The 14651-nt window shown below is 63.1% G+C and overlaps 2 protein-coding genes across 5 annotated transcripts in view; one reads left to right on the top strand and one right to left on the bottom strand.

Annotated features, from left to right (window-relative positions):
• Positions 1 to 5023, top strand: part of FAM53B (family with sequence similarity 53 member B) — a 112433-nt gene extending 107410 nt beyond the window's left edge. For all 4 annotated transcript variants that reach the window (XM_061162863.1, XM_061162864.1, XM_061162866.1 and 1 more), the window contains exon 5: positions 1014 to 5023. In XM_061162863.1, coding sequence (XP_061018846.1) covers positions 1014 to 1328 — 315 coding nt within the window. In that variant the 3' untranslated portion in view covers positions 1329 to 5023. The remainder of the gene's footprint in view (positions 1 to 1013) is intronic.
• Positions 5024 to 7969: 2946 nt separating this feature from the next.
• LHPP (phospholysine phosphohistidine inorganic pyrophosphate phosphatase) overlaps positions 7970 to 14651 on the bottom strand; it is a 119508-nt gene continuing 112826 nt past the window's right edge. Inside the window, exon 7 of the mRNA XM_061162870.1 lies at positions 7970 to 8785. Coding sequence (XP_061018853.1) covers positions 8689 to 8785 — 97 coding nt within the window. The 3' untranslated portion in view covers positions 7970 to 8688. The remainder of the gene's footprint in view (positions 8786 to 14651) is intronic.

Genomic DNA, 14651 nt, shown 5'->3' with positions numbered 1-14651 from the left:
CCGACCCTGCCCCCAGTAGGGCTGCTACGTCCACCATCCGAGGGCCCGGGAGCCCAGGGCCCCATGTGGAACTGGCCCCCTGGGCGACCGCCACGTGCCCCATGTGAATGTCAACCCCACCCTCCCGGCCCATGTCCTGTCCCTGCCACAGCGAGAGGGTGGCGTGGCCCCCCACGCCCCCTCTGTGCGCCAGCGCCGCCTGGCAGCATCTCCCTCTGCATCAGTGGACCCACTCCTGCCGGGTTCTTCCAACGGCTCAAGAGCCTCCCTCGGCCCAAAAAGACACGCTTTACGGAACCAGCCTCACGGGGAATCTGGGTCACTCCCTTCTTTTCAGTGAAATGGTGTGACGAGGCACATTTGTGTCACTGCATCCAAACTGTTTCCTTGCGATACAAATCCCAGAGGTGAAACTGCCACTCTGGTTTTTCAGGAAGGTTGTGCTGAAGGCCTCTGAGCCTGCCCCCCACACTCCCTACTGCAGCACCACCATCCCACACCACCCCAGAACTGGATGTTAGGAAGTTTGTGCTCTTTGCCAGTTTGTAGGTGAATAACTGCACTTTGAGACTTCCCTGGTGGCTCACGACAGTAAAGCATCTGCCTACAATGCGGGAGGCCCGGATTCAATCCCCAGGTCGGGGAGATCTCCTGGAGGAGGAAATGGCAACCCACTCCAGTATTCTTGCCTGTAAAATCCCATGGACGGAGGAGCTTGGTGGGCTACAGTCCATGGGATTTCAAAGAATCGGACACGACTGAGCGACTTCACTCACTCACTCAACTGCATTTTGTGTCTCTTGATTAACACGGTCTTCACTGACCAGGGGTAGCTCTCTGTGAGTTACCAGCAGCACCTCTGTCCTTGCCCATGCTGGGGAGGGCCTTCCATCGCCTGGGGGGCCCACCACCAGGTGGCCCCCCAGGGGTCTCGGCCGGGCCGGGTGGGGCGTTCGGTCCTTGGGTTCCGCAGCACTGCGACCCCGAGTGACCTGTGTCTGTCTCCCCCACAGAACTGTCAGACCTTCAGCAGTCTCAGCTGCCTGAACACGGGGACGGAGGACCGGAGCGCCCACAGCCCCTTCACCCTGCACATTGGCACCACCAGGCCCTGGGCTGCCCTGCTCTCGGCCCCCAGCGCAGGGGGCAGGACGCCCGCCGGGACCCCGGTCCCCGAGCCTCTGCCCTCCTCCCTGGACGACCCGCTGGCCTGCCGGGAGGAGCCGTGCTGCGAGGAGCCGGGCACAGCCTGGCGGGACCGCGGGGCCCGCAGCAGCCCCTGTTCCCTGGACGGCGAGCTGGACATCGAGCAGATAGAGAACAACTGAGGGGCCGTGGGCCCTGGCCCGGGGCAGGGGACGGGAGGGGGCGTTCGAATCGACGGGCCTCCTCCTGCCCACCCCCAGGTGCAGCGGTGGGCCCTCCAGGGAGCCCCACCCCCGGGCCTGATCCGAGCTTCCTGGGAGGCGGGTGTTAGGGCCCAGGAGCGAGCCCACCGCCTCCCCGAGACGCTGTCCTGCCTGCGGGGGTCCGGGCTGCCCCCACTCCCCGCCCCGCAGTGCAGCATCTCAGCCTTTCACCAGCATGGCAGCCCACAGAACTGCGGGGGCCGGGATGGAAGCTTCTCGGCCTCAGTCTCTTGCACCCCCTTCACTTGTGGCACATCGATGGGCACGGCGCCCCAGCCTTGCCCGCTGGGCAGTCTCTCGGCGTCTGCGCAGGGCCGGGGTTTCTGCCTGAGGTCTGCGCGCTGGCGTCAAGGGCCCGCCCGCCTTCCCGCTCTCAGGTTCGGGCCGGGGGCCGGCCCTGCAGCGCCCTCCTCCCCTCGAGTGTGTATTCCGTGCCTTCTCTCCCAGGTCTCCCGCTCAGGCTCGGGAAGGCGGGGGAGGCTTCCTCGGTCGTTAACACCAGAACCGTTCGGCCTTAATTCCTGGTGCAGGCGATGGGGCCCTGCCTGCTGGGTGGACTCCTGGGGTCCAGGGAACACCTCGGTGGGGGTTGCTCATTAGAGGCCCGTCCAGTGGGGCAGAGGTGGCAGAGCCGTGAGCCCCTCCCGTGGCGTGGAGGTCCCAGCCCTGGGCTCTTGGCTGCTCCCAGGGGAGGCTGAAGTTGGCAGGGTCAGCAGCTGGCAGCCACTGTCCACGACTGCCCTGCCACTGAGCAATGAGCTCAGTGGACTCCGGGGAGTGGAGAGACATCCCCAGAGGAGGGCGGCCTCAGGGACAAGGGTCCTGTGCAGGTGCGCACACCCAGGCCCTGCACACGTTCCGGGGCCAGAGGGTGCCTGCTGGCTGCTCTGAGCCTGGCCATCTACCAAGCACAGCCTCGTTGGTTGGGGGGGGTTTGGGGGGTGTCGCCTCCCTGCTGCCGCCCCAACCACAAGCACAGAGTGGGGGTGCCAACACACCCTCCTTGGCTCCCAGCGCCCCAGCAGAGCACCCACCCCGGTCCACGAGGAGCCCCGACCCCTTGAGGCTTCCCTCCCGGTCCGCTCCTCTCCAGCCCCACTTTGCAGACGCACCCCGCGGGCTCCGGGTCCCCCGGAATCCGGCTTTCAGCAGCTCGGCATCTTCCACAGACAGCAGCAGTGGGGTCACCTTATGAGCAAAGTGGCTCCTTTTCCCACAAGGCTCAGTCCATCCACGCCTTCTCCTGCAGTCCGCTGCCGCGCAACAGAGGCACTCCGGGAGTCCCTTTGGTCCCGCTCACCTTCTGCTGACGGCAGAACCCTCAGGGCTTGCAGGGGCTGAGGGCACGCGGTTCTTTCTCTTTCCGCTGAAGAGAGACCAGGTTTGGGAAAACTTGAGTTTAACCTTTACTTCTGGACATCCGATGTGTGGTGGCTCAAGTTCTCATTTAGAGTTGGCTCTTCTTAAAAATCAACTGTTTAAGATGCTTACAGAAAACCCCAACTCCATCCCCCGCCCCCCTCCCCCGAGATGGTGTCAGAAGCCGCAGGTTGTAGAGCATTGTGGGTGTCTGGGCACTGAGCAGGTCCTGCCAAAGGGACAGCTCCCCTGGGGAGCCAGACCAGGCGGCTCGTCGTCTTTGAGCCGATCCAGGGGACCCCGAAGCGTCCAGCAGCGGGTGTGTGGACGGGAGAGGACGTGCTGGAGCCTCCTGGCCTCAGGGAGCCTGGGTGGGAGGCATGATACCTGACCCACACCAAGAGTGGCCACAGCGGGCATGTAACCTGGACAGCAGTCCTTCCCCCGGACGCCCTTCCTCCAGGCCAGGAGGGGAGGCATGTGGTGGTGGGTGTTGCAGGGCTGTAGTACATGTGGCCCCCTCGGACCCTGCCAGCCACCCCCCACCCCTTCTCAGGCCTGGTGGCAGGGAAGGATGAGCCATGGCCCCACTCACCCCGTCTCCCTGTGGGCTGGTCCTGGGACCCACACGGCAGAAGGGCTCACAGCCCGGAACAGGGTTTAGCCCTTCCCAGCCTTCTCAGGCCTCTCTTGGCCGAACCTGCCCCTACAGAAGCTCCCTGCCCAAGCCCACAACAGCAGCAAGGAGGGGAGAGGATGACCAGTGACCCCTCAGAGAAAGAGTCAGCTATGGGGTGGCTTTATGTCCATCTTCCCATCGAAGAGAGCAACTCCCATCTGTCCATAGGAGGTGCCGCCCGAGGCCAGTCTCTGGGCTCTGCTCCCCTGGCAACGGGACTCCTGGTCTTGAAGGGAGACTCCTTCTGACCATCCTGGGGTGTGGGGTGGGGAGCTGTCCCTAGGAGGGGCAGCAGGCGGGTGCCACCTCCCTGGCCCCAAACCTCACTTCTGCCAGGACCCTGCCTTGTGCAGCCCATGAACTCCTGCCTGTACGGGGGAACCGAGGAAATTCAGAGCCAGGAGGGAGGGCTGTGCCAGGCTGTCCGCCTGCCCTGGGGGCCCGGAAGGACAAGAGCAGGGTCGTGCATTTGCAGGGTGGGGGGGCTTCCTGTCGGGACGACCCCCGCTAAAGCCACCGGACTAACAGGGGCCGCTGCCCGTCGGGGCTGGGCTGGGCCGGGCCGGGCGTCGGGGCGGCAGCCTCAGCGTTTACATTACCGCAAACCCTCTTGCCTTACTTGCAGTGGAGGCCAGGGCCATGCAGAGCCCGTGGGCAGACACGGCTCCCAGGCCCCTGGAGAGCTCGTGTGGATTTTCACTCTCAGAAAGCCTTACTTTTCAACAAAATTTTTGTAGCAGGAAAAGTTTTGTGAATTTGTATACGCCGAAAGAAATTTTAAAATAAAATGAAAAGTCCACCTTAGAAAGCAAACGAACCCATCGTCCACAGGGGGCCCCAGAGCAAGGTGGGGGGTGGGAGCGGCCTGTGCGTCGCCCCACGTTCCGGCTGGCGCTGCTCGAGCCTCCAGCCCACGCGCTGGACGGACGCCCCGCCACGGGCTCAAGTCTCATGCGCCCTGGCCTGGAGGCGGGTCATCTGCACGATGACCGCGTCTGGTGGTACCCGCACCCCAGCTCTGGGAGCAGCAACCCGGCCAGGGCCAGCGCCTTCGTGTAGGCGATGGTGTCGCCACTTGCTGCAGCCTCATGGGTGGCCGGACCCCTCCCACTGGCGCCTCTTTAAAGAGAAAAGAAGAGAAAAAGATTTAATAAAAAAAAAAACAAAAAAAAACCCCCCAGACCGCAGCAGAGATCTTATACCTAGCTAGAATAGCCCGACCTTCTAGCATAGTCTCTTTGGCAAAGAAATTGTGTCCCAGTGTGGGGGCCCACGTCCCGGGGGCGGGTGCCCGCGGGTTGGCCGTCTCCAGGGTCATGTGTGCTTTCCCAGCAGCACCCATCGGCTCCCTGGAGCTTCAGGAAGCGTGGCGGCTGGAACACGGGCCGCGTCGGGCCTGGCCCCTGACCGGGCGACGCACTATGCGGGGACGGTGCTGGGTCTGCCCCCCATCGCCACCCACTGCAGCCCGCCCTCTGCGCAGGCCACGGCTGTCTTGCACTAGGGCCGCTCTAGTCTCTCAGGAATCTGCTTGTTACTTTTACTGTGTAAATAAAGCTTCCTGGTTCAGTACCCAGCTGTTGGGAGCCGGCTCTGTGCTTTCTGTTGGCGGGGTGGTGACGGGTCGGAGGGTCGTGCCTCTGCTCTGGGCTGGCACAGGCAGAGCCTGGGGCCTTTCTGTCCCCTCCGAGCCGCAGGGTCAGATCTGTAAAGTGGGGGAGAGCTGACATATCAATGCTCTCAAAAGCCTCCAGTGCAGGAGGCTGTGAGCAACTGTGACGGGAGGGCTGGCCACGGCCACGGCTGCGACCCTGGGCCCCACCCCCCACCCCGCTCCGGGGCAGTTATTAGAGTACATGTGTGTTCCGGGTGGACCCCTGCTCCTCACTCCAGCCAGGAGCCAGGGACCCCCCCTACCCTCTTTAATCCCCAAGTCAGGAGCAGTGAGGGACCCCTGCTTGTCACAGGGCCGTCGTGAGCATGTCAGCTCAGCACCCAGCGGCACCCAGGCCAGGCCATGCGGCCCGGACGCTAGAGGGGGCCTGGCCTGGAAGTCCTGCTGGGTGCAGGGCCCCCTGCCCACGAGGGTACCCTGGGAGGCGACGCAGGCCAGGCCCTCCCTGCCCCGCAGAGGACGCACAGCTCAGATCTGCACTGCTTGTGCCAGGGGGTCAGCAGTGCACACAGCTCAGCCCAGAGTGGGCTCCTGTGCCTGGCCCCCAAGTCACCGACACTTTGCTCACCAGGTTCAGGAGACCATGATGCTTGCAGCCTTGAGTTCAGGCTTACGGAGGCTTGTGTAATTTCTGAGAATCCAGGGTTGGCCCACGTCCTCTGACTGCAGAGGCTATGCCTAGAGATCTATTAGGTCCTAAGAACGCCCCCCACCCTGGGAATGAGCCACCAAGCATCCCACTCAGACTCTCCTTGTTTTCTGTTTAGCAGCTCTTCCTTTTTCAAACAGGCCCATGAACGTGCAGTTCACAAAGCAGGTGAGGCAAGGCTGAGGCTGGGGGTGGGAGGAGCCCCATGTCCTCCCCTGGCAGCCTGTAGCCCCAAGGCCAGGGGCCCAGGGACCCTGCCACATGCTCCCCATGACTGGCAGAGGAGGCTCCCCCAGAGTGGCCCTGGACGGACCTATGGCCCTAAGAGCTCCTTACCTGCCCAGCTCAGGCCACGTCCGTGGCAGGGCTTGAGTCTGGTTGCAGCATATCCCAGCTCAGCAACCCCCATGGAGCCTCCCCGGGGGTGGGGGCGGTGGGGGACGCCGCCTTGAGCACAAGCTCCAGGGCATGCAGCTCAAATGCCCTGCTGTTGGGTCTGGCCCCGCAGAGGGCCACCCGCGGCCAACAGGGGCACTGTCCGTGGCCCACCAGGACGTAGGTTGCCTCTGAGCAGCCTCCTCCCGTGCAGACAGGGCTTCTAACACTCCTGGGGCTTAAGTGAGAGAATCAACACCCAAAAAAACCCCAGGACCACCCTCCACGTACGGTGCGATCCCAACTGTTGAAACATTTATCTTCACGTGGAGCAGGGTGGAAGGAAAAGCACCCTAATGTTAACAGCGGTCGGGCTCTGAGAGGCTCTGGTTCCTGTCTGAACTTTTCTGTTGATGTTCCTACAATGACACATGTTGCTTTTATCATCTTATGTGTTAATTGCTCAGTTGTGTCCGACTGTTTGTGACCCCATGGACTGTAGCCCTCCAGGCTCCTCTATCCATGGTATTCTCCAGGCAAGAATACTGGAGTGGGTTGCCATTTCTGACTCCAGGGGATCTTCCTGACCCAGGGATGGAACTTGGGTCTCCCGCATTGCAGGCAGATTCTTTACCGTCTCTTCAGTTCACTCAGTCGTGTCTGACTCTTTGCGACCCCCATGGACTGCAGCTTCCAGGCCTCCCTGTCCATCTCCAACTCCCAGAGTTTACTCAAACTCACGTCCATTGAGTCGGTGATGCCATCCAACCCTCTCATCCTCTGTCGTCCCCTTCTCCTCCTGCCCTCAATCTTTCCCAGCATCAGGGTCTTGGACTTCCCTGGTGGCTCAGCTGGTAAAGAATCTGCCTCAGTTTCCTTACCTGTAAAAGGGGGAGGTGACAGTGTCCGCTTCGCTGAACCCACAGCTCGGGGTCGGGGGTGGTATGTTCTCTGCCCAAAGCAGGGGTCTGCGGCTGCTATCCCTCTGACACCCTCTACGTCCCACTCCTGGGCAGCGGCTTGCAAAGCGGGAACCACCAGCCGCCTTTCTCCAGAGCCCCATTACCCTGGCTGCAGGCCCCTGCCAAGGACAGCGGGCAAGGGTGGCCCATGAAAAAGGGCAAGATGAAAAAAGCAAACAAGCCGAACGGGAGGCTGCGGGCCTGCTCCCTCACAGTCACCCTCTGAGCCCCGGTGAATCGCATCCACCTCGTGCCTGCCTACAGCCTAAAGAGCTGGAATTAGGGACCCCCTCCAGGGGCAGAGCATCTGCATATTTCCCAGCTAATAAGCCAAACTCCCCACCTCCCTCACAAGCCAACACCACCAGCCTGACCAGTGGCCTCTCATCTCCATGAGAAGACCCAGCACCATCTTTCTTTCCAATCCTGATTTAACAGGCCAGGGGACTCTGATTCAGGCAGAGCATTTTATCATCAGCTGCCTTTGTTTAATGGGAGTCCTGTTCTGGAGGATTCGTGAGTTCTTTTATGAAAAGTCTCCTAAGATTTGTCAGTGGCTTCTGGATGGATTTGGGGAGAAACAGAGCAGTCAAGTTATCCGTCCTGCTGACTGATTCTGCAACCTGAAACCTGGGCAGTGGGTGAATTCGGAAAGCCTGCAGCTCACCACCCTGAGCGGAGGCCCACACTTGCCCCGTCCACCTGGTCCCCATGGGGCCTCAGTGTCCCCCCTCTGCTGAATGAAGGGCTTGAGGCAGGCAAGGTGTCTCGGGGCGCTGGCCCTCTGACATATAGGGGTTCAAGTTCAGGGTGGGGTCAGGGATGGTCCCCCCAGCCCCGAGCAGTTAGAGCCTGAGTCAGTGCAGGTCAGGGCAGAGTTTATTTCACCATTAATTTCCTGGGGGTGACAAGTCTACAGAGTTAAGGCTCCAGAAGGTACCTTCCACCCACAACCTGGCATCCAGAGGTTAGAGTTCTCGCGCTGAAGGACGGCAGAGTGGCCCTGGGAGCCACTCCGTTGTGGCTCCAGAGGTGATGGGATGGGGAGGGGGGCTTCATGGTTTGGGAGGTGCGCGGGGAGCGCTGAGCGCCCACTCTGACACCAGGTGGGGGCCGGAGCCACTGGGGAGGCTGGCTCCACTCTGCCTGCAAGGACAGTGCCTGGGAGACCCCCGCTTCCTCCAGGCGCCTCCCTAAAGCTCAGGTACTGTTCACTAAAAGACAGTGGGCAAACGCCTGAGTCCAATCAGGTAGCACATTTAAAGGACGTGGTGTGAATGGGGAGAGGGTGGGTGTGAGCATTCAACAAATCTGCCCACCTCTCGACTTCCAGAGGGACAGATAGGGGATGGGCCATCAGTGGGGATCACCCTCCCCCCAGGAGGCTAGGAGATGTGTCTGGGGAGGGTGAGGGGAGAAGATGGTCGGTAGAGGGAGACAGAGGAGGGGCTGGTGGCTCAGGGGCCCAGAACTGCCTGGCTGGCACCCTCTCGCCTGCCCGTCCAGGGCCGAGGGCAGCACTCTGGGTGGCCCGGGCACGGGGCAGGGTGGCAGGAGGCGGGGCCCTCCCAGAAGGCCCGTCACTTGTCCGCGTGCTGCAGCAGCAGGTCCACGGCCTCTGCGAGGTTGTCCACGTATCCATCAGCCTTGACTTCCGGATGGTGCTCGTCGCTGGGCCTAGAGGGCAGGACAGTGGGTGAGCCGGTCAGTAACCCCGAGGTGACCCTCTGCGGCCACTGCCTTCCCAGCATCCAGCACAGGCCTGGCTTCGCCCTTGGGAGGCTTCCAGGCCCTTCTGCGTGTCCCATCAGGCCAGGTTGGCCTTGGCTGGTGCAGTCCCCATCCTTCCCACGCCCCAGTCCCAGCCACCCCCACTCAGAAGCACCCAGGTTTCCCTCCACCTGGACCCTGAGCCCCTCCTGTGGGCAGATTGCTCAGAGCCCCGTGGCAGAGTGGCGAGGTACAGGGAAGACAGTGAGTTCAGTGGGTGCGTGGGGGCAGCATCGCAGTGAGGGGCCAGAGGGTGGGGGTGGCAGGGAGGCAGGACCCGCGGGGACGTCCCCGGCCCTGCTGGCCCCTGGGCTGGCCTCGTGCTCGGCCGACGTGCGTGAGGCTTCAGCTCTGCCCCGCACGGAAGCGCCCTTATGGGTTTCCCTTGGCAGAGGGCAGCCTCAAGGCCCGGCTCGCCAGGGGGTGCCCAGCCCTGACCCATGAGGAGGCTGTCGGGGGAGGGGGATGTCTTCAGGCCATGTCCGTCCAGGTGCTGACACCCTGTGTGCCCTCTTTGTGCCCCCCCCCCAAGGTCAGATCCCTGACCCTTCTCTCCACCGCGATGGGGGGCGGGCAGGGCATCCTCAAAGCAGAGCAGAACCTCTCTTGGCAAATACCCTCCCTGAGTCTTCATCCCCGATCCTCACCGGGGCAGCTGCCCCAGGACTGCCCGCCTCGGACCTTCGCCAGCCCCCAGGCCAGGTTCACTATCCAGTTGAACCAACTCCACCCCGAGGGGGAACAAGAAATTGGCCCATGAAAGAAGATGCTTCCTAATGAGATCCTAGGCGGGCCCACGCAGCATACGGTACAAGCAGAGATGGGTACGCGGCTAATTATGCTTAATTACATATTATTTGAATTCAAGAATCCATTAAAAGAAAGGATTGCATTAGCAGCTGGCCGCTGTTTGCCAACACACAGAGTAAATCGTGGACTTTCATGTCGTAATTACGTGACGCTGCTGTGGGCTGCGGCTGGCTCTCGGGGGGCCCCCACTCCAGGCCCGCCTACCCTGAGGCCCCTGAGGCTGCTACGCCTGGCCGAACTGGTCTGGAGAAGACCGCGGGCCATGCCGGCCGGTGACCTGTGACCCTCGGGGCCTCAAAGAGGTCACACTACAGAAGCTGAACTAAGAAGCCCAGCAGAGACGTGCCCTTTGGCAGAGGGAACAGAAGCAGAGGGTGATGGACAAAGGGGCTGAGAGACACCCCTGGCCTCTGAGCAGGCCCTGCTCGGACAGGGCTGGACATGCCGGGGAGGACGGGGGGAGGCGGGAGGATGGGGAGGCGGGAGGAGGGGAGGCGGGAGGAAGGGGAGAGGCAGGAGGATGGGGAGGCGGGAGGACAGGAAGGCGGGAGGACGGAGAGGTGGGAGGAGGGGAGGTGGGAGGACGGAGAGGCGGGAGGATTGGGAGGCAGAAGGACTGGGAGGCAGGAGGAAGGGGAGAGGTGGGAGGACTGGGAGGTAGGAGGACTAGGAGGCAGGCACAGCTAGGTGGGAGGACTGAGAGGCGGGAGGACGAGGAGGCGGGAGGACTGGGAGGCGGGAGGAAGGGGAGAGGCGGGAGGACTGGGAGGTGGGAGGACGAGGAGGCAGGAGGACTGGGAGGTGGGAGGATGGGGAGGCAGGAGGGCTGAGACAGGAGTGGAGAAGAGACTGACGGGCAGACAAAGGGACACACATACCCAGGAAAAGAGGAGGAGGAGGGAGGAAAGAGAAACTGAGTCAGAGAGGGAGAGAAAACAGGAAACAAGGGGGGAGGCAGCAGGGGGCAGAGAGACCCTCGGGGCGGGGAGCAGAGAGAGACAGATGGAGGGAGGAACCTAAGAAAGAGAAGCAGAACTCAGAAACACGGGGGAGCAGACACCAGTCTCCCTGAGCACCTCCCCTCCATGGGGATGCAGGAGAGGTCCCCTCTGTACCTCGAGGCTTGGCTGGGGCCCCCACGGGGGTCACGACTGCAACAACCCTCCCACCAACAACCTCCTCCTGCGTGGGGGCCGCCCCAGGCCCATGGAGGGTGGGCTGCCTGCTCTGTCCCCAACCGGTGTCTCTTCACTTCCCGAAGCCTCGGTTTCCTCATCCGTAAGGTGGGCGTGTGGCCTGGCGCTCACGGTCACTGAGAATGAAGCGCCTGGCACCTCGCCTGCACGCGGGGGGCCCTCGAGGGGAGGCTGTCTTTGGCTGCTCGACCTTTGCCCTCTGCCCTCCCAGGGCTCATGGTCCAGTCCCACATTCAAAGTCGTGACCAGGGCTGAGGACGCAAGAACAGGGTGTGGGGTCTGAGGGAATTTAGGAGGGGATATGTAATCTGCCTGCCAATGCAGGAGACGTAAGAGACACGGGTTCGATCCCTGGGTCGCGAATATCCCCTGGAGGAGGGCATGGCAACCCGCTCCAGTGTTCTTGCCTGCAGGATCCCACGGACAGAGGAGCCTGGCGGGCTACGGCCCGTAGAGTCTCAGAGAGCCGGACGCGACTGAAGCGACTTAGCACAGTACAGAATGGGGGGTCAGGGAAGCTTCTAGAAGGGGCATTAGGCTAGATCCGGGCCCCTGCCATCCACGTGAGCGTGGCCCTCGGGTCCTTCTCTGAAGTTGGAGGCAGGGGGCGGTTCCCTGGGTGGCTGTGTGGCTCAGGGGAGGGGGTGCCTCTGTCCTCCCGGGCTCCTGTGTGGGGGCGGTGGCCAGGAGTCTCTGGTTGAGTGTGAGCCTGGGGACCCGTGCAGATCCTTTCTCTCCTCGCCAGTTCCCACCTCTCCCTGGGTAAACGCCGCTGTGGCTCCCTACTGCCCACGTCACAGCCCAGCTCCTCAGCAGAGCAGACAAGTCTGTCCTAACGGGGTGTCCTGCCAGTCACCCAGCATCCAGGGCCCACCCCTCTTCAGACAGTCCATGCTCCCCCACACCTCTGTCCACACTACGTCCTGGGATGGCATGATCACCGGGTCCTGCTCTACCCGCAAACTCCTACTCATCCTTCAAAGCCTCACCCACCTGCTCCCATCTCCAACTCTATGCTTGGTAGCAAGCTGCCCTCTTTTCTGAGCACCCAGAACTTGCCCCCCACCCCCAACTCCCATACCATGCTGGCCGAGCACCAGCTGACCTGGGCTTTCTAGAAGGAGGCACCGGGCTTCCTGCCCCGGTGACCACCCACACAGGTCACACAGGCACCCAGGAAGTGTCTGCCGACCAGTAGATGAACAAAGGCCCCCACCCAGCGGGGCACTGCCTGTTAAGTTATTCCGCCCCCTCATGCCCCATGAGCGAGGGAAGGAGGCAACGACAGAGGCCGAGAACAAGGCTAATCTGTGTCGGCCTGGACAGCGTCACAGGGCCCATCTTTGTACCGGCCCACCGAAAATGGCAGCTGGATGCCCAGCAGAGGAGCCCAGCAAAGAGAAGTCGCCATGTTCCCCTCCCCTCCTCCCTTGCTCCACTGACCAAGGGGACCTCCCTGCGACATTCTCGAGGACACAGGGCCACCCACCCCCACCCTCCCCCCGCCCCAGCCCGGGTCTGCTCCAGGACAGGGCCGGGCAGAGACCAGAGGCCACGGCGCTGCCCGTACGGGGCGCAGTGTGCGTCCTGCTCCGGATGGTTTTAGAAGCACAGGCCGCACCCTGGGTGGCCAAGGGCCGGGCGCTGGGGTGGGCCGGCCGGCCACGTGGATTCAGGGAACTGGGCCCTGGCTCCAGGGCGAGTGACCCAGCCAAGGCTGACGCCAACTCGGGGCTGTGCTGATGAAGCTGGAAGAAAAGGGCAGAGAGGGCTTCGATTTGTGGGCGGAGGTGACGAGGCGGGGCTAAGGGTGTCTTTCCAGCTGAGCCGCCGGAGTCCAAGACCCAGGGGCCTGAGTGCCTGTTCCTAAGATGGTACAGGCCAGCACGTGGCCTCCTGCAGATGCCAGGGGGTGGATGCCAGGACCTGCTTCCACCTGCCCTTGTCCACTCTCTTCTGAGGGTGATGAGATTCCCATCACCGGCCATGGTCGAAAGATGGATGGGGCTTCCCACAGTCCACCTGCTGGCCCAGGACGCTCGCCGTCCACACGGCAGTTTGCTAGGATCCAGAGGGGCAAGCCAGTGATCCCCTGTCCGCGCCAGCTGCTGGCAGGTGTGACCTCGTGGTGGGGTGGCCCGGGAGGGTGCTCCTTGGCCACAGATCTCAGAGGTGGGGTGGGGCGGGTGGGGCGAGCCCAGACCCAGGCTGTTACCCCAGGCGCCTCCGGGAACCTCTGGTTTAGTCCTGCTGCAGACGGAGACACCTAGGCAGGAGCCGGTCTCTGCCCAGCCCTGCTTCACACGGGAAGTCTGACCCCAGTCCCTGCTTGCAAGGAAGCCACCTTGGAGATGAGGACCCCAGCCCTCTGTCGTCCTGCCTGGACTGGTCGTGGGCTCCAGGCGTGGATCCCTGGCCTCACTCGGAAACCTGCCTCAGGCCTGAGTCCCGGAGCCTCACCCACCAGACAGACCCTCCGCCCCCCACTACCCGCCCTCCGTCTCACCTGTTTAGGCCCAGCCTCGGTGGATCAGGGCAGCCTGGAGCACCCCCAAGCCCCTCCTCCCGCCCCTCCCTTCATCACCCAACCCGCTCATGCAGACGGCGGGGCAGGGGGGACCCTCTGGACACCTTAAAATCACATGGTGGGTAAAATACTGAAATAAAAATCCAGGCCGAAGCTAGTTCTGGCCTCAGGCCGGGCCCTCTGAGGACCTCCCGGGGCTCCCTGGCCTGGAAGGGGACGGGGACACACTTCTGGCTGAGCCTCCCTTGAGGTCAGACCTCTGCTGGGGGGTCAGGGGGGGCACGCCCCAGGGGCTCCCTTTCCTGGCAGGCGCCTGGGCCTCCCCCGTCCGTCTGGCTGTCTGCTCCTCTGTAACGGGCAATGGGGTGGGGGTGGGGAGGGAAAGCTTCCCCCAGGTACCCCCTCCCCATGGAGGCTTTGTGCAAATGAGAAAAGAGGTGCGCCCAGGTGAGCCAGGCCCCTTGGGGACCCAACTGTGGAGCCTGGAGCTGACATCACGGGGGAGGGGGCAGGGGCACAGCAGGGTGGCTGCCTCCCCTCCCCCTCCCTGCAGCCTCTGCTGGTAGGAGGATCTAAACATGGGGGAGGGTCCTGGGCCCACCAGCTGGGAGACGCACCCTCTGTGCGTGTGCACATGTGGGCCACGGCGGGGGCGGGGGGAGGCGCAGGGGTGCCCCCAGAGAAAGAGAGGGTCACATCTGTGTCTAGTACCTTGCAGCCTCGGCCATTCCCCAGACCCCCCGTCTCCTTCAGGCAGGTGACGCCCCAGTGCCCAGAACCCCACTCAGGATGGCCGAGCCATCCTCCAGCTGGGAAGGACCAGGAGTCTCTCCCACCAGGAAGAGGCACTTGCTGGACCCGGTGTGTGAACTGAGGCCTTAGAGGAACCTGCCGCAGACTCGAGGGCCCACCCCACCTGCAGGCAGGTTCCGGGATGCAGGCAAAGCTCACCGGGCTGGGGGGATGGGTGAGCCACAGACACTGCACCACACGGCCCGGGGGACAGCCGGGCACCGGACCCGCGGCTGCTGCGGGCGGGCTTCGAGGAGTGTCTCCCACGTTCCCTGCACGATGCCCCACGGTGGGCACCGGGATGGCCTGTTCTAGAGATGACCACACAGACCCGTGATGGGGGGGGAGCCTGCCCACAGTCACAGGCAGTGAATGGCAGCACTTGGACCTCAATCCTGTGTGTCTGGATTTAAACCCGGGCTCTCTCTCTAGTGATCCTGCCCTTGGC

This window comes from Dama dama, chromosome 15 (genome assembly GCF_033118175.1).
Source record: "Dama dama isolate Ldn47 chromosome 15, ASM3311817v1, whole genome shotgun sequence".
NCBI classification, from domain to species: domain Eukaryota; kingdom Metazoa; phylum Chordata; class Mammalia; order Artiodactyla; family Cervidae; genus Dama; species Dama dama.
The sequence above is the reverse complement of the archived record's forward strand: the minus strand, read 5'-3'. Positions and strand labels throughout refer to the sequence as shown.